This window comes from Apis florea, unplaced genomic scaffold (genome assembly GCF_048593485.1).
Source record: "Apis florea isolate Af1SG1 unplaced genomic scaffold, ASM4859348v1 contig_3772_pilon, whole genome shotgun sequence".
Classification (NCBI taxonomy): Eukaryota; Metazoa; Arthropoda; class Insecta; order Hymenoptera; family Apidae; genus Apis; species Apis florea.
The window spans coordinates 1,280,217-1,298,159 of NW_028256845.1; the positions used below are offsets into that span (position 1 = coordinate 1,280,217).

At 41.8% G+C, this 17,943-nt stretch overlaps 1 protein-coding gene and 1 long non-coding RNA gene across 15 annotated transcripts in view; one reads left to right on the forward strand and one right to left on the reverse strand.

Annotated features, from left to right (window-relative positions):
* Rbp6 (RNA-binding protein 6) overlaps positions 1–17,943 on the forward strand; it is a 748,813-nt gene that overhangs the window by 297,484 nt on the left and 433,386 nt on the right. For 13 of the 14 annotated variants that reach the window (XR_015294477.1, XM_086915315.1, XM_086915313.1 and 10 more), the window contains one exon: positions 10,633–10,714. Coding sequence is in view for 12 of the 14 variants with exons in the window: in XM_086915315.1 (XP_086771441.1) it covers positions 10,633–10,714 (82 nt within the window). In the remaining 2 variants the exon portion in view is untranslated. Of the gene's footprint in view, positions 1–2,830; positions 3,030–10,632; positions 10,715–17,943 lie in introns of those variants that run through there. The other variant, XM_086915314.1, reaches the window with a different exon arrangement.
* LOC147656421 (uncharacterized) lies at positions 3,642–15,854 on the reverse strand. The gene is made up of 3 exons (XR_015294478.1): positions 15,659–15,854; positions 14,452–15,591; positions 3,642–4,124 (listed from the first exon to the last, which is right to left on the reverse strand). It is a non-coding gene; the product is annotated as an uncharacterized LOC147656421 (long non-coding RNA).

Below are 17,943 nucleotides of genomic sequence, written 5' to 3' on the forward strand. Positions count from 1 at the left end.
GCAGAAAATCGCGCGACTAGCGCCAGGGGCTGGCAGAGGGAGAAAGAGAGAAAAGAGAGGGGGGGGGAGAGAGAGATACGATCGTGAAACGGAACGAGAGGGCGTTAAAGGGGGTGGGTAGATTTGTACCTGCGTGGTTGCCATCATTAGGATGGTGGGCCATAGCTGCAATGCGGGCACCCATGCGACCGAGTGGAGGGGCAGAGACCGGGTACCCACCACGATGCACCGACTATGCACTCTCACTATGCACCGACTATGCACTATCACCAGATTCTGGGGAGTGGGGGGTTGGCTCGCGGCCAGGTAAGCTCCAGGTTCTGTCATCCCTCCTACGGTTACCAGCCTATATGCGCCTACGAAATCAAGCAACCCCTCCCCCCCCCTCCCCACGTCGTCTTCCCTTCCCGTAGGCCCACCTCGTATCGCCCCTGTACACGGATCGGCCCTCGAGGAAAATGACTAACCAATATGTCTTCCTCGTGGTTCACCAAAAGCCCGTGGTGCATAAAGCACACGCGAATGCTTTTATCTTCTTGCCGGGTGCTCGCAATTTTCTCCCATTACCGATATTAGCGGCCCTCCTCTCCTCTTTTTTTTTTCTTTTTCCCTTTTCCTCCCCTCCTTTTCTTTTTTTATTTTAAATTCCATCGATCCGACTTCAACGGGTTCTCTCCCCCTTCGCTTTGAGCGGAGAATACAGCTCGTTGGGCTCGTTCCTCTTGAACGTGAATTTCAGAGATGGTGATCGATGCACCGTTTGATCCGGAGACCTGCCCGACCGAGGATACGCCTCCACCGAGGAGGAATTTTTGGTAGGGCGCCCCTTTGATGTTCGCGCGTTGTCTTTTTCCCCCCTATGTTGCTCGTTAATGCTCGTGATACGTTCGAAAAATGATATCCATCCATATTTTTTCTTCCTAGATGTTATACGAATAATTACAATTGTTGTTATCTTTTTTTTTTTCAATATTTTGGCTAAAGTTCGATCGAAAATTACCAATAATCCGATACATTTATTTGAAAGCTCCCCTCGTCCCAATTTTAACGCGAAATGAGATAAAATCGCAGAACGGAACGAACACTCGAAGATTCCAATCAAGGCAGGAGATTTCGGGATCCGACGTCGCTGGATTATCCTAAGTTTATACTTACAGCTCCGTTAATGGCGCAGCTCGTAGAAGCCGAGAGGAGAGGCGAGAGTGTAAGCGTCGTTATCTTTTTGGGATGCTGTGCATTCGCCAAAATAGACCGGCACGCGAACGAGAGCAACGTGAGAGCAACCAACCTTCTCCTCCTCGACTCCCTTTCTTCTCCGACTCGTCCCCGGCCGATGTAGCCCGAACGGATGATAGGGTGGCAGAGTGACTCCCGCTACGCGTTCCTGGCCAGGCCAACGAGGAGAGGCAATGTTTATTTGTTTATTCGGTACACGACACCCGGGTGTCGTCGGGTAATTACCGTCGTCCACAACTCGACGAAACGCCGCATGCCTGCCGCTACTCCAAAATTTGTTGAACTTCGATGCCACTTCGAAGGATTGTAATTCTTTGATTTCGGATCTCGTTATACTCGTTATTTCGATCGATCCTCGAAATTGATTGCTCGTATCTATCTTGCAAAATTTGGAACTTTGGAAGGAAATATGAAGCGTGTCTAATATCAATTTATTTGCGAATTTGAAAAATTGTTGAAATCTCAAGTCGGGAGAAACTTCGTTACAGAATATATAGTTTCGTTCCGCGCAAACTTACTACCCGTTTATTTATGCTCAAAAAACCACGGGATCCAAACAGTCGAACAAACTTTATCCCTATCCATGAGAATCTTTCTCCACTCCGTTGTAACGCGAAGTAACGAGTTCCTTTTGAAGATCTAGAGACATTGCGAGTCATTAATACTAGCTGTGTGGCACGCTGCTGGTCCCTTTCTCCACCTATATCTATTTATCCGCCTCTTCTCTCCCCCTCCCCCTGTCTGGAGGGGTGGAAGAGACTCGTAACACGGTGCAGTAACTTCGCGTTTATTCAAATGATGCTTTAGGTTGAGCCTTGAGCGTCCTTTACCGAAGGATAAGTAATCCTGGCGGATTCGCGGGAGAGACGTGGAAGAAGAACGCGAGGAGTTGCGAAGAGCGTGTTCTCGGCGTGGATGGAAGATCGAGGAGAGAGCGTAGGCGTTCAAGGCGAATGATGGTTAAAGGGGAGCGAGGGATAAAGAGGGAGAGGGAGGGGAGAGGAAAAAAGAGACGACGCGAAACTGCGAGCATAGGCGAGGATAGAGCGAGGTAGGAGAGAGGAGGAGGAGACAAAGGGATGAAGAGAAAGAGGATAGATAAAACCATTCGTTTCAATGAACGACGCTCTGGAATGGGAGAGCCATCCCCCTTTTACCTCTTCCTACGTCTTCCTATCCTTACCACTCCTAGGGTATCCACGTTTCTGCTATAGAATGGGATAGAACTCTGGTATATAGAACTTTATGCGAGTCCTCTCTGAATAGAAAAACACTCGAGGAGACCAACGCTTGCCATCTCTCTTTCTTTTTCTTTCTTTCTTTCTTTCCTTTTTTTTTTCATCCCTTCCTTCTTTTCTTCAGCCTTCTTACCTTCCTCCCGGTTGCCATGCCCGTCTCTCTATACTATTGCCCTCTCTTGCGCTCTGCCCCTCTCCTCTCTCTCTCTCTTCCTCTCTCTCTTTTTCTCCGATTACTTCTCTTGCCTGGATCTCATTTGAATGAAACTCACCACCCCGGCGTCCTACCTTTTTCTCCTATTCACTATCGCCCCCTTACAGTCAAGGCTGTGCAGCTTCTTTCTCGACAGTACCAACCAATATGTTCCCGAGGACTCGATTTCACCAGTAGCAGCGGGGTCTATGATGCGAGACGAAAGATCTTTTGGGGTGCAAAGGCGACCAAACACGCAGAAAAGAACGCGGGGAAAGGAAGGAAGGAAGGAAGGAAGGAAGGAAGGAAGGAAGGAAAGAAGGAATTGAAGGATTGCGGGGGACCACGTTATCGGCTGAATGGTAATTCTGAATTTCCTTCCTTCGCCGGCCAATCTTTTCGGAGTCCCCTTCCCTTCTACGAATTGATAACTGAGAGAATCTGTACGTGGAGCAGACGTGAAGTCTTCTTCGATGCATCCATTGTGTCGACGAATGTATCGAGGAATGTATCTCGTGTTGCTTAATTCGAGTATAGTTGATAGAGTATTTGACCAAGTTTTTCAATTGTCGAGCTGGAATTTTCCGAGACGTTCTTCCTGTTAATTTGAGTAGGAAAAATCAAATGTGAAACACGTCGTGGATAGAAAACTTTTGCGTGCTCTAATTCGATAGCTCGTACAAAGAAATTGTAGGAAATTAGGAAGTGTTGGATAAATTGTATTCCTCGGGTTCATTTAAATGTGTACTTGCTAGTTTAATTACAAATGTTTCAATAAATGTATCTCCGTTGAATTTGGTTCATCTTCCAATTAACTTCGCCATACATTAATTGTCATAATTACATCGTTACATATTATGTCATTCATAATTACATAATTGAATTATTATGTTGTTATTATTATTATTGCTGTTGTTAAATTATTAATCAAATCACACGAAAGCCAAACTGATTAACTGATTAAACCTTATCGAAGATAATTACACGTGCCTTTGAAAAGTTAAATAGCATATTCGTATGTTCTCTCGTGTTGAAACCAAAAATTATATCACGAAGATAAATATGTACATGTAATTAACAAACCGCGGATTTTAATGGCAAATAATATTTCTTCGTATTACATACATATTGCACGCATTATATCTATTTGAATAATTTATTTAATTTAAAACTTGATCAAGCCTTATTATAAAATTCGATAAACAACGTCAAACCGAAAATAACGTTTCTCGGTTAACGAGCGAGAGATCATTAAAAACGCGAAAACTTGCCCTTTCAAATGCTTTTTCATTTATCTCGATACGACTCCCGGCTCCCGAGATATCGTCGTGCAAAGAAGAGAGTAATTTTTATTCGTTTATTATCCCCCCATCTTTCTCGCTTATCTCGATCCTCTCGCTCCCACCTCGTTACACTGACCTATCCCAAATTCCAGACAAGTGACAGACACACGATTCCTGGAAAAAAAAAAATATTCGTCTCCATGAGAAAATATGTAGGTCACCAGGCCGCGAATCCATTCATAACTTCTGCATTACGTGCACTCTGAAGCCTTATACCTTCCCAACGGATTGAATTATCGGGATAAAACAGAGGAATAAACCACTTGGCGTGGTTTCCTCTAATTTCTCACCAACTCTTCGATGATAAAAAACTTTCCATTTCTTTTCGTACGTGTATTTCGATTGCCTGCAAAATCCTCCACCACCACTCGTTTCGCACGCTCGATCAATTATTTCAAATACCAAATCTCCAAAACTCTTTCCACCGGAGCCGTCTGAAATATTTCCCGATGCACAAAATTCCTTCCTACCTTTCGAACCACTTCTCTCGTCTCGTCTCGTCTCGTCTCGGCAGAGCAATCCAAATAAAACTCGCCAGTGGCACATTTCAGAGCGAGCCACTCTCAAAATGAAGGCCTTCCGAAGGAGGCGGCGCGGTTCACGGCGAGGGCAGTGAAATATTAAACTATCCTTATCCAAATCCGCGCCGCGTAATTTCTTTAAGTCGTTCGGCCGAATTGCAGCGTCCGCTTTTTTAATAAGGGAATGATTGCGCGGGCGAACAAAGTCGCTGCTGCGCCAACCTGGAGGAGGGGGTGGGAAGAGGGAAATCTATTCGAGGGGACGGATCCCGCGGGATTGCTCGAGACGTTGAATCGCGGGCAGAGAGAGAGAGAGAGAGAGAGAGAGAGAGAGAGAGAGTGAGACACCGGCGGCAGTTTCACCGGATCTGAATATTTCAACGCAACCTTTGCCCGCGAAGGAGCTCACGGAAGGAGCTTAAATAATTTTATACGGGCCGTGAACACGCCGAAAATCAAGGATCGGAAAAGGCACTTTCCGGCCAAAGTAATTTGTTCTGTATCGTAGGAGAGGAGGAGAGAAAAAGTGGTTGGGTGACGAGAGAAATGGGAGGCCGGCACGCGATCGTTTTGGAGCGATGTGTGCGGTTGATGCGGAATCGAACGAATCCTGTTACACGGAAATTTCAGTTCCGGCTCGAAACTTGGCAAATTTATTCGTGACGAAGGATAATTATTTCGAAACTGTTTCTCTTTTTTCTCTTTTCTGAATCCGAATTAGAATCTTCGATTCCACGAATTATTCAATCTTTGCGTTGTTTCGTCGAAACAAATTCTTGTAACGTTTGTACAAAATTCTAAACCTAGAGATATAGAGCAACTTATTAGGTGTAGAGAAAATGAATAAAAAGGAAGGGAAGGAAGGAAATTGTTTCGTATTGGACTTACCAATATAATCGACTCGCTTACTAAGCTTGTCGAATCTAAATATTGGAGCGCTTCAACTTATTCCTTTTTACTCGTCGCTATCGTTGTCGACACAACCGCGTCCAATGTATAGCGATGTAACCTCTGTTATTTATATTAGTCAGGCTGCTAATGCACACCGAATTAACGTGTATCCGAGTCGAATCACGCGCGAGGAAGTGTCACCGCGAGGAAAGTGCAATCGCTAGATGGCGTGTCGCTTGTCGGGAACACTTGTGGACCCCTTTAATCTTCCGACGGCCGGGTCGAGTGCATCGACCATTTGGTGAAAGGAGGCGGGATCATCCGATAGCTAAATGTTAAGAGAGACGTTTAAAGGATTTTATTCGAAGGGTTAATCGAACGTGATACGGGGCCCATCAACCATCTTTATGGGCGAGGAATTTCGAAGATCTGTCCAAGGGGGAGGAGGAGAAACGGTTTCTCGAAACGATTCGTAAAATACCACGTTGGATATCAGGGGATGAAATTTATTGGAGAAAGCGTGTACATAATTTTGGAGATGTTAAGGGAAACGAGATAATGCGTTGACTGATATGCACACATTATACTTGGATGCTAAATAGAAACGATGCCTGTCTCTGTTGTTTGCAGAGAATAGAATGCTTTTGGGTTTTGTCTGTTTGTTTAGCGAAGATAGGTTGATATTTGTTTTGACTGTCGAGATTTGTAATGAAAGCTGCGCAAGATTAAAGGGACAAAGATTTAAATGATTTTCGTGTTGTTTATGCTGCTTGATAAAATATTTTTAAATTATTTATTATTTTGAAATTTATTTATTTTTTCGAATAAATAAAATTTTTACAAAATGAAAATATAATGTTCCAAGTTATGGAAATTAGCGTGCCAGAATTTCGTCTATTTTCGAAATTGTTAATTGCCATTGACATTAAATAGATTTCGAGTTTGAGCGATTTCGTATAAGGGATTATAGTATTATGCGACACAAAGCAATAATTCATTTGTCATGCGTGATTTATTGCTAATAAGTGTTATTGAAATTCATTTCGAATGCGCGTTTCGTAGCGTTAAATGCACGACGATTGATACAATTTGCGTTATGGCGTGCGATTAATTAACGGCGTTCGTAATTCACGAAGAAAAGAAAAAAGAGGAAAAGATCAAATTACCACGTAACTGATCGCCACCTTATTAAAACGAGGATCAAAAATAATAAAACGATCGAACAATTCTTCCCATTTGTGCAATTAGCATGGATAACCATGGACGAGGTTATTACAATTCGCTGAAAAAGCGGAAATTTCCCGACAGGAAACAAATTGTAACGACACTTCACCAGATTCATTGGCGTCGAATAGGATCAGGCCAAGAAGGAGTGCATCGTTGGGGAATCCTCGCGTGAAAAATAACTTCTTCTGAGGAACAATTAAGAAAATGATGCCGATAAATTTTCGTAAATGTCACAGAACCGTTTTAAAAGTGTCTCCTCGTGAACGACGTAATTGCTTCCATCAATCCGCACCGAGACAAATTAAAGCGGCATCACCGAATGCGCTATGGCCTCTTAGATTTAACGACGATTTCCATAGTTCGCGGAACGGATAGAGATGGACGGGTCTCTCGACGGGAATCCATTAGAATGTGTTAAATGCAGCAGCACAGGAAGAGGATAAACTAGAAAATCCATTAGAATGAAATATTTTAACGCTCGAGTTCAAAATATCATTACATTACGGACTGAGTAATTTCAAACGAGAACGAAAATTGTTTCGAAATCGTTTGACAAAGAGAATAAAAAAAACCTTGTAAGGTATCGGAGAATAATTTTCCTATTAATTATTGCAACAATAAAAAAAGTATCGAGGAAAGTGAAAATATCTACGTTAGTTGCACGAGCTTTCTTCCTTTTTCTTCTTGTACTTATTACACTTTCGTTGCTTATTACACTATTCATGCCAACGCATAAAAAAATGATTAAGCGCTGCTAGAGTTTCCAGATATTCTACGTCGTCATTAGTGGCGCACAAATAACAGTTCAAATTACCCGCCGTTAGTCGCTGGTAAAGAAGGGCCCGCCTTAATTTTCCGAGAATACTAATTAAGTATCAGTAATTAATTCCGCAGGTTGATGTAATTTATGCGAACAGCTCGTTACCAAACAGGTGGTATTCACCGGCTAATGACCTACGAACACCAATAATTCATTGATTAACGCCATCTACTGAATAAACAATAAGCGCTCTACTTTCCTTCCCCCTTCTCTCGCACTTTCTCTCCTCTTTCTCTCTTTCTCTCTCTCTCTCTTTCTCTCTCTCCTTTCCCTTCTGTTTCTTCTGTGTCTCGAACTCGCCACCCTTCCTCCCCTCCCCCTCTCTTCAGAATATAACAATCAAATTTAATAAGACACCGCGATAATTCATTACAGGATGGCTCGAGTGGTTTCTGAAAAGCGAGCGAGAAATTTAATACTTTTCCAAGATACCTCCGAAAACATTACCTTAATAGGAGGTCTCATTAGATCTTAATTGTATTCCAAAAGTGTTCCATCCGAAAAATAAATAAAAAATAAGTAAAAAAGAGATAACTCTCCATCTGTCGAGCTGCTCCGAAGAGAGAGCATTCGATTTTATTCCTTTCGAAATGCAGATGGTTGAACACCGTGAGATAAACGAATAGGCTAAGGAAGATAAGTGAAACGTATGCAAGATAATGCTTCTTGGCCGTATCGTGATGGCCGATCGGCAATTTATCGAAGCCGAACACCGTTCGCGACCGAATAGGCAAGTAACTGCCGAGCATTACGAGCTCTTCACAGCGATCTGGATAAAATAGCGTATAATTAGATAGGGTGTAAGATATATTTGGAGCGTGTCCATGTTGGCCTACGGCCAGAGTTCACCCTTTTGATATATACGCGCGAACGAGGTCAAGAGAGTGCCCTAGCGTCGGAGGGATAGATTCGCGGATTCGCACCGTTCGAAAACACGCGGATTGATTAAATCTGCTATAAATTATTATAGGGCCGTTATTTGATCCAGTGCAGTCCATCCAATACGCGGGAATTGTGGTGATGGTCGCGTTGCGGTTTTTATTAGAATTTAATGCGGCAAAAATTTTGATCGACAATCGGGTGACGAGGAACACGACACGTTTCACAATAACGTGTACAACAACGAGTTTTAAGGGGATTGAAAGTTATGTATGCTTGTATTATAATTTTGAATTTCTTTGAATGTTAAATTATCAACACAATTTGAAATCTCGTACGAATTTTTTTGGAAGAAATTCGAAGAATTCGAGGAGAGAGAATTGGAAGCATCTGAAAAGGATAATAAAACAATCTAGAATTCTTGAATATAATGAGGATTAATCTTGTCGTTATTTCAGTATTTTTTGAAAGTAGAGAAAGTTTCAATTAAATTCCATTGAATGAAGGATTGCACGTAATTGATGCAATTACGTAATTATGCAAGATAAAGAACGATTTCTTCTTCTTTGTTGTTTTTCTTCGAATATCGGCTTTGTGTACTTAATCAGTTTTTGTGTTACTTAGCGAATCCTTATGTCGGTAGTTGATAAATTTTCGAGCCGATTCCCGTTCACCATAAATTTTGCAAAAGTTTGATATCAGATATTTCTTAATTACACGTTGCGGCTTAACTTGTCAAGTGTGCACAATTAATTTTCTACGGTGTTAAGCTAAGCTAAAGCTCTCTTGTGGACGCACGCAGCGTGTTCACAAATGACGTGGATTACGCTCGATACTGTCGACTTACATTGTTATGTAATAATTCTAATTAGCGTTAACAAACCTCCGCCCTTCCACCCGACTCATTGTTTCACGGTATTGATGATTAGAATTACGAGTGCTTTTACTAATCAATACGTCCACGCGTACATTAACCAAATATCTTCAATCATTTTGGAATACGCTATCCTTAAATCGAATAAATCGTATACCTTATGAAAATTTCATTTAAATGTTACTTCGATACTCGAATAAGATTCATTTTCGCAAATCTTTGCCAAATTAAATTTTCAATCGGAGAGATTTTCTCAGGATCTTCTTCTAACAAATCTAATATAGGTTAAAGTTGAAATTTTCCACTACGGGTGATAAACAACACACGAATTCACGTTTAAAATTCCACTTTCGACCGCAATGATGTTCGAGGTCTCGTTCGTTGAAAGATTCGCTCTAGTATCCGATATCAAAGGATTCACTTGTCCATTCCATGGCGTACAACGTTCTCGTTCGCGTGCCTCGTTGTTTCTAGTTCGATTCACAAAAGGTCTACTCCCACATCGAGACGGGATACGATTCGAAACGAGGGGAGAAACGGTAGCAGATAAGGTAGCCGCGATTATTCACCGTTGAAATTCAGTTCCTCAGGTATTCGCGGCGCGATGGCTCAACGAAAAGCCGGCGTAGCGACTGATTTGCTAAAATTATTCTTTGGGTTGAAAGTAACGAGCGTGGTGTTGCCGATAACCGACAGGAAACGGCCACTCGTAAATTCTCCTCGTATCATATGATTCACGGAATGGTCTGGTAGTAGTTTCATTATGTTCTACGTAATTGGTGACTCGACCCAGGGGGCGCCACTGTTCCGAAAATGGACCCTCCCTTTCCCCAAGATAACGCCGTCTAATAAATCATATATGCAACGTACCAACCGTTCGAGGAGTTTGTCGTTATCTTCTTTCCAATCGTTTGTAGGAAAATTATTTTTTTAAGGTCAACCTGAAAAATCTCAATATTTAAATTAACCAAATTTTGATAATTCTGAAGAAGAAACCGAAAATGCTATTAATTACTTTTATGTTGATTTAATTTAAGGGTGAAAGTTCGATGAGAATTAATAATTAAATCAACATAAGTTTATCAAGAAATTTGTATCATGTTGAAACGTACAATGAATCTATTATATAAAATGTGTCAATATATTCATGGAACGTTCTTTCGATCGATTCTAAAGGCTAAAGCAGACACAAAACACAAATAATTTCGCTTATTATAATTAAAAATCTGTTTTAATTAAGTCATTAAAGAATTTAAGAAAAAAAGACGTTCCACGAATATATTAACGGCCAATTGTTAAAATTCCACTTAACCATTCCTAACGAATTAGATTAATTAAAATTTCGAAACTTTTGTTATAAAAAAAGAAAAGAATTCCGAAAAATAAAACACCGTCGTTTTATGATTACAGAGAGCCTAAGGGAGTACTTCACCAAGTATGGGGACATCACAGAAGTCATGGTCATGAAAGATCCCACCACGCGACGATCAAGGTAAGCGAGTGTATCTTCATTGAGAGGGCGAAGAACCGACAAATTTCCACCACGCACGTCGAAATTTATCGACCTATTTCTATATTCACGGATCCTATTTCTATCTCGCTGTCTTTGCGATAGCACAGGTTCAAAAGGCGTCCTGCCTTTTCGAATTACTCGCGATCCTCGCCGCAGTTTTATATACACCATCGTTTCCCTTCCCCTGAGTTATGGGGGCGTTTGACGTTCGCGGATTCCTAGACCCCTTATTAGCAGGGGAATTCTGCGTTCGCGTGATCGCATTTCCTTTCGATGATCGCGAACATGCAAACCCGGGTGGCGAGCTCTATTCTTGCGCATTATGCTAATAAATCGGATTAAAACAGGCCACGAATATATAATATTCAGCGCAGTGGGTATTCGTTGGAACAATTATTCAACGTTGGAGGGAGAGAGATATCGTTAGTCGCGATAAGAGAGGGGGGGGAATGCCAATCACGTTTGTGCTTTTATGAATTTGTAGAATAATGATCGAGGTTGGAGGAGTGGTTGGAGGATGATCGAAAAGTGGGTGTCACGATTACTTGTTGATATACGAGCGGTCGTCAGTGATGATTAATTTGCGGGAATTATTTCGGAAGAATAGGGCATAGTGGTGCATAGTTGGATATCAGTTGTGACTAACGCGACTATTATTAGTAAATTTGAGAAAAATGGCAAGATGACTTGTTCGATAAAAAAGCGGTAAAAGTGGAACGTTGTGATCGATAATGAGGGCGAATTCTTTTGATATTTTCTAAATTATTACAACAACTTTTAGAGAGAAATTGTCAACACACAATTTCACGAGGCTCGACTAAAAAATTGATCGATCGAGTTAAAAATTAAATCCAACCTTGTTTGAACTTCAACCTTTCCATAACATGATTCCCAATAATTAACAATTAATACAATCGATGAGAAAACATGGGGATGAGACGTGAGAGGGAAAGGATCGCGTTTCCATCGATAAAAAAAAACCAGTTATCGGATGGATAAAAAAAAAAACATCTCTTAGGAATTGGCAATCGAATTTCGAGGCGCGCCGATAACCTATTTTCGCCGCGGACCGATCGTTCGTGATAATGTCCCGCGATAGATACGAGGGAAGGGATAACGTGCACGAAATCCGCGTGCGCGCAGATGCGAGGCGGGTATCTGGTGCAGCGAGCGGCGAGTTGATAAGTGCGATGCATCTGCGGTAGATAGGGAAAGGAAATAATGGGCGCATGGGATCGCTCGCAGGTAAAGCTCTCCCTCGTTCGTTGTCACATTTATCTGGCTGATAAGTCTATTCTTGGCCACACCGCATCTCGGCCTACCATCTTCGAATACGTGGCGCGTGTTGTGTACCTATAAACGTTACGTTGTCATTATTAATGCCGCTCATCGCAGTTGCCTAAATAGAGCTCTGCACTCGAACCTTCTGAAAATCGCAATTCCAACGTACGATATCTCTAGCAGTTATGGTGATATTTTTGGTATATAATTTTAATTATACAGCGCACCTTTTTGATCTCCTCTTTCGCAATCTCGAATTATCTCTATACGTATTTATGCAACTGCAAAAAGAAAATTACGAAACATCCAGCAAAAGCCTCTCTTTATTCTAATTCGAGAAATCTCCATAGGCATTTACATCCGTATTGATGTTGTGGCAAATGTTCACGCGCTCCTTTCAACGAAGCCGTCATCTCGCTATACGTGTGTCGAATAATAACGTTGGAGGGAATCGGGCGGAAAACGTAAATCTGTTTCATCGTCGGCGAGACGAACGATTTACGAAGCATCCGGGTATCCGCTATTGGCGCTCGAAGCCACAATCGAATCGAGAGAAGAGCTTAATAGCTCGTGCGGGGAGAACGCGAATTTATCGATGGTTTTAATAAGTTTTCCCTGCCCTCCTCCTCTTCCTCGACGCGAGAAAACCGAAATAATTCCCTCGTAGATATTGATGACGTCATTGCCGTGTGTGGGCAATTTCTGCCTTGTTCCTCTTCGTATCGGGAACGCCGGTAAATACGGAAAGGCGAGAGAGTAACTGACAGCCCGAAGATTGGCATGTCTATAAATAAATGAACCTCTTCTGCTGAATATATATATTTCTCGCCGCCCCTCCTTACACACTTTGAAACACTCGAAAACCGAGATTTTCACAACTCATCAACGCGCGAACGAAATGGAGAGATTTCGAGAGATTTCGATCGGGAAGAGTTTGGAAAAATTGAAAATTGAAAATGGAAATTTCACGCGTGAATTTAATTCTATTCTAGTTTTTTTTTTTAATTAATCAAACTTGTCTGCTTTGTACGATCGAGAAATTTTTTTGAAAATTGAGAACGAAAATAGAAGGGAAAAGGCCGAATATCAATAAGGTGTGTTCGATCGAAGTTTTTAAAGTTTTGCAGAGAAGTAATGGATGTGTTAATGAAACGATTCTTTTATTCCTTCGAAATTCAATTTCGTTCAACCCTCGGGTTACAAACTTCCACAATGATTTTCTGCTGTTTATTACCCCATTAACGTATTCATTAGTCTCGCGTGACACGGCTCGCAAAATACATACACACATTTCGAGCCGTTATTATTCAATTTCGCCTGACCAATGTCTTTATTCCTATTTTTCGCTTACGTTTATTATTCTTCGATGCAACAAACGAATTTCCGAAGGAACGAGTTCTTCGCAATTTTTTTTTTTTTCCTTTCTCAAATTTGAAGCAACTTGAGCTTCGACGATACAATTTATTTTACCGTGTCTCAATTTTTCAAATAACCCATCTCTCGATACAATATCGAAACTCTTAAGAGAGAATTATCTTTTCCTTAGAAAGGAGACGAAGAGCGATCCCGCTTTTATTCTTTGAATATCTCCTAGCCAGAGATAGTTGTTTTCCGTTAATTCAGATTACAATTTGCACAGTTTCCCTCTAATTGTATCTTAACAGCTGATGCAAATTGTCCAAAGTTCTGGTTAAGTTTCCAAGTGAAATTGTTGCGCCGTGACTCGGTAACCTTGCGACCGTGGTGCCGCTCGTCTAGACGTTTCGCTTGTCGGGGCCGTAACACAAAAACAGGTATTTTCACCTGGAGGCGAAATCGAGCAACAGTTACGACGCGAGAAAGAGGGAGAGGGTCGGAAGAAAGGTCGAGTCTGGGAAACAGAAAATCCACGCGCTCCGGTTACGAACGTTAAATGCCGGCATCAGAGTAATTACCGGTTTTTAAGTGGAGGAAACGAGGGGACGACAACGACCACGACGAGGGTTGAAAAGAAGGGTGAGAGGATCGACGAAGAGGGTGTGTCTAGCACAGGTGGTGAGGGTGGGCGGTCGAATTTCAAGTGCAAAGTGCTCCTCGAAAGTGGATTCCCGCTATTTTCTTCTGCGATCTCTGCGTTTCGAGAATTGCGTTGGAAAAATTTTTTGCAAAATTATAAATAGCGCGCGATTCAGATGATTATATCGTTCGAAAATATATGTTAGATTTTATTTCGAGCTGATTGGGGAAAGGGAGATATTCGAACGATTATACGCTAATGTTTAAACTATTGATTATGAATTATTGCTAGGATCAAGTTTCTCTTTTTTCAATCATTCATCAACCAAGATGAAATTTTTCATTTTGCTAAAACCTGTACACTCGTCAGATGTAAAAGGATATAGTTATTCTAACTTCGTTTAAAATTAAAATTGTAAACGTTAGAATGTATTATTTACCTGCAATATTTATGGTAACGAAGTCTTTCATTACATTGCAATTTACACTATATTACTTTCATATTGAAGAAACATTATCGTCACGAAGTATATTATTAAGCTCATTTTCAAATGTATTATGCGAAGTTAAATATGATAATCCTTGAACGTTGCTACCACTAGTTACTCGTTAGAACATTTCATAATTTCCAGAACAAATAAGTAATAACCACACTTCTCGTGCAAAAGTAGAAATAAACGAAACTTCGAGTCGTGTTTCAAACGATCCTTTATCGAAACTTTTCATTAATTTCGAATATTTACCCTTGTCCAACCCCATTACACGACAGATTTCGCTCATTACGACGATACACGAGCACTCGAAATATCGCAGATTCCAGGTTGACACTGTAGCCTTGATAATTCATTACGTTCGTCACGATGTACTTAGGGTAATGCGTTCCACGAAGTGGCACGCTTTCATGATTTACGCTGTTCCTGTGTGAATAAGGAGGCAGCCCACCTTTTGATGGCTCGTGATCAAAGCACGGCACAAACATGCAACCGAGAGGAATGTTCGAACCATTGCGCGATTCGCATCGTGTCTGGTCGGTTGGATCCTACCACTTTGACGCATTGCTTGACACTGAAACGACGGAATAAGAAAACGTGCGACGACAAGAGGCGCTCTACGTACGACCAGTCAGTGGAAGAAACCGTGTCACGGTTCCTCCTCCTCTTTTGTCCCGATTAAACTGACTTCGTCGCTTTTTAAATCGGATAAGAACGGGGAACGTGCTTTTACGTCCATCTTCGAGACAGAATCGGGGACGATTCCTCTTTGAATTCCGTCTTGTCTGTCCTCCGTCGACAATTAGCCATGTACAGGTTCTTCTAATCGCGAGTTGGTGTTCGTTCGTTGGTGTTGGCATTTGTCGTGCGAATTGAAATTGAGGTCATCGTGGAAACATTACTCGCGCGCCAATTTTCTTGGATGGACACACTCTGCTTTCTTGTATTCTTATCTTTGGTAACTCATATTTCTTAAGCACTCAGAGGATCGTACATTCGAGGAAAAATATCAAATTCGAATGATACGTATGAGTATACAGCTCCATATAGAAGAGCAAAAATCTTGAAATTTCGAAGTTTCACGTTCTTCTGTAAAAAGTAAGATTTATTAGTAACAAAAATCGTCTCTCTTGAGAGAGAAAGAAACAAGTTTTACTCGAAATATTTTCGTTCAATGGAGAATAACTGCGCGATTCGATTCTCAACGTGAAGCAATTCTTGGATATACTTATATATATATACAGATTCTTTGTAAACGGTATAAATATGCGAAGATTAAATATATATATAAGCACGATGAAGCGTAAATTAAATGGCTGTTCACTGTCTACGACGAGAATACGTGCGTTATAATACGTAATGCGTTATTTATAGAGCGACATAGTAAGCAGTACGTTATTTATAATGAAGGAAATGCGCGTTAGCGTGTTATTTATAACCTCTCATTATTTATAATAAGATATAGCCAATGTTATTCATAACAAGGGAAGTTGTCACAATCAACTCAAACAAACACCCGAACAGCCCACGTTACACGCGTAACACCACCGTAACGTAAATTTAGATCTTCATCCCGACCGATTGCAGTAAGTTACAGTTGCGGTTAAGAGATCGCGGTGAACACGCGGTGAGGCTGATGTTTTGTATACAGCAGCTTATCGCCAGATAACCGGCACGTCGAAATTACCACTACTTGGTTCACGATCGAGACGCACGATGATCATTAGTTTCCTTAGAAATGGCGACGTCCGCGGCTACATCGACCGCCATTGAATTATCCCCCAGGGACGTTTATCTCTGGCTTGTTCCATTGCCTTTTACCGTATCTGAAATTCATTAACGCCAAGTTACACTGCTAATTGGCGCGTTTCTATAACGGCGTGTTGTTAAAGGGATTGTACGGCGATAATCGCAGTTAAATTGTCGCGCGACTCTTTAAACTATCCTGTCCCGTTTGCTCTAACGTCGCTTACTCTCCGCTCCCTTGCTCTTCTCCGTTTAATTAATTGGCCAGAAACTTTCTGCCGTCCGCCTCCGCTCTTTCTCTCTCTCTCTCTCTCTCTCTTTCTCTCTGTCTCTCTAATTATTCATTCCTTTCATTCCCATGAGAACGAGAAAGTGAACAAGAGTCGAAGACAGAGAGAGAGAGAGAGAAGAAATAAACAGAGTAGTAGAGTAGGATGCAGCCGGACAACAAAACGAAACAAAACGGGACAACTTGCACCGAGTTATAAAGCAGGAGCAACAGCCGGGCCTATTCACACCCGCTTATTATGCGGAAATAAAGCCCCTGGAAATCGAAGTGCAGATCCCCCCCATTTCGTTCTATTCTACTCCTCAATGCTCGCCGAGATAACCCTCCCGAGTCCAATGGCAATTAGGAATTCCATTCTTTGCCGCTTCTGAAAGAGATTTACTCGCGCGAACGTGTTCGAGCACGGTGGCTTTCGACGAAGTGAGATTCGAACGATTCCTGTCTTGGGAAGCTCGAATTTTTCAATTTGACAAATTCGTTTGATCTTTTAATCGAAAAACGTAGTTTCGAATCGTATCAATTGACGAGAGTCAATTTACAGGCCGATGAAAATGGATCAAGCTGGAAATTTAATTATAATTCGAACGAGTTCAAGTGGACCCTTGATAGTTTAATATTCGATGATATCCGTGAATTGATACGTGTAAATTTGCGAATTCGACGATTTCTTTTGAGTATCTAATAAGTGTATTTATCTTCCATTACTTGCACTCCTTTGCTTTGCGAATTGTTTTACTCTTCCAAAAACAGAAACAATATTTCGTTAATATTCAAATTTGAAATTAATTTGCCGCGATTCGTTTGCACGAGTGTATCCAAACCAAGTTAAAAACCGCTTAAAATCTTTCGCAAAAATACAGTGCCAAAAAACCGAAAGAATCAACCTCGATCCTCCCCTCGATCCCCTTTTTAAGCATAATATCCACAATGTTGAGCCGTCGCCCGGGAACAAGATGACCAACCCCTTAAACGAGCGCAAGAACGTATCCCTGGAAATGGTCCAATTACTTCCGGACAACCCGTGTTCCCGTCTGCACCGCGTTACGCGATATTAACCAGGACGTGTCCTCGATAGATTTAAATTTTCTTTCCTCTCAAGAGAGAGAGAGAGAGGGAGAGAGAGAGGGAGAGAGATCTGGGAAATTTCTCTGTCAGGTGGAACTCTGAGGACAGGACCAAGGAGAACCGAGGCGAGGCAGGGAACAAGGGTGGTTGAATCCCTCAACGCCGCGTCGTAGCTCATATCTGCCGCAAAGGGACGTGGATCTTGTATGCAGGGGGTGGCGAGCCATGGGGTTACTCTGTGGGTTGTAAATTAATGGTTAGCCCGTGGCACGACGGGGGTTGGTCTCGTCCTAAGGGTTCCGCTTGATCTATGGACGGCGTGTGTGCCGGGTCAAACGGGT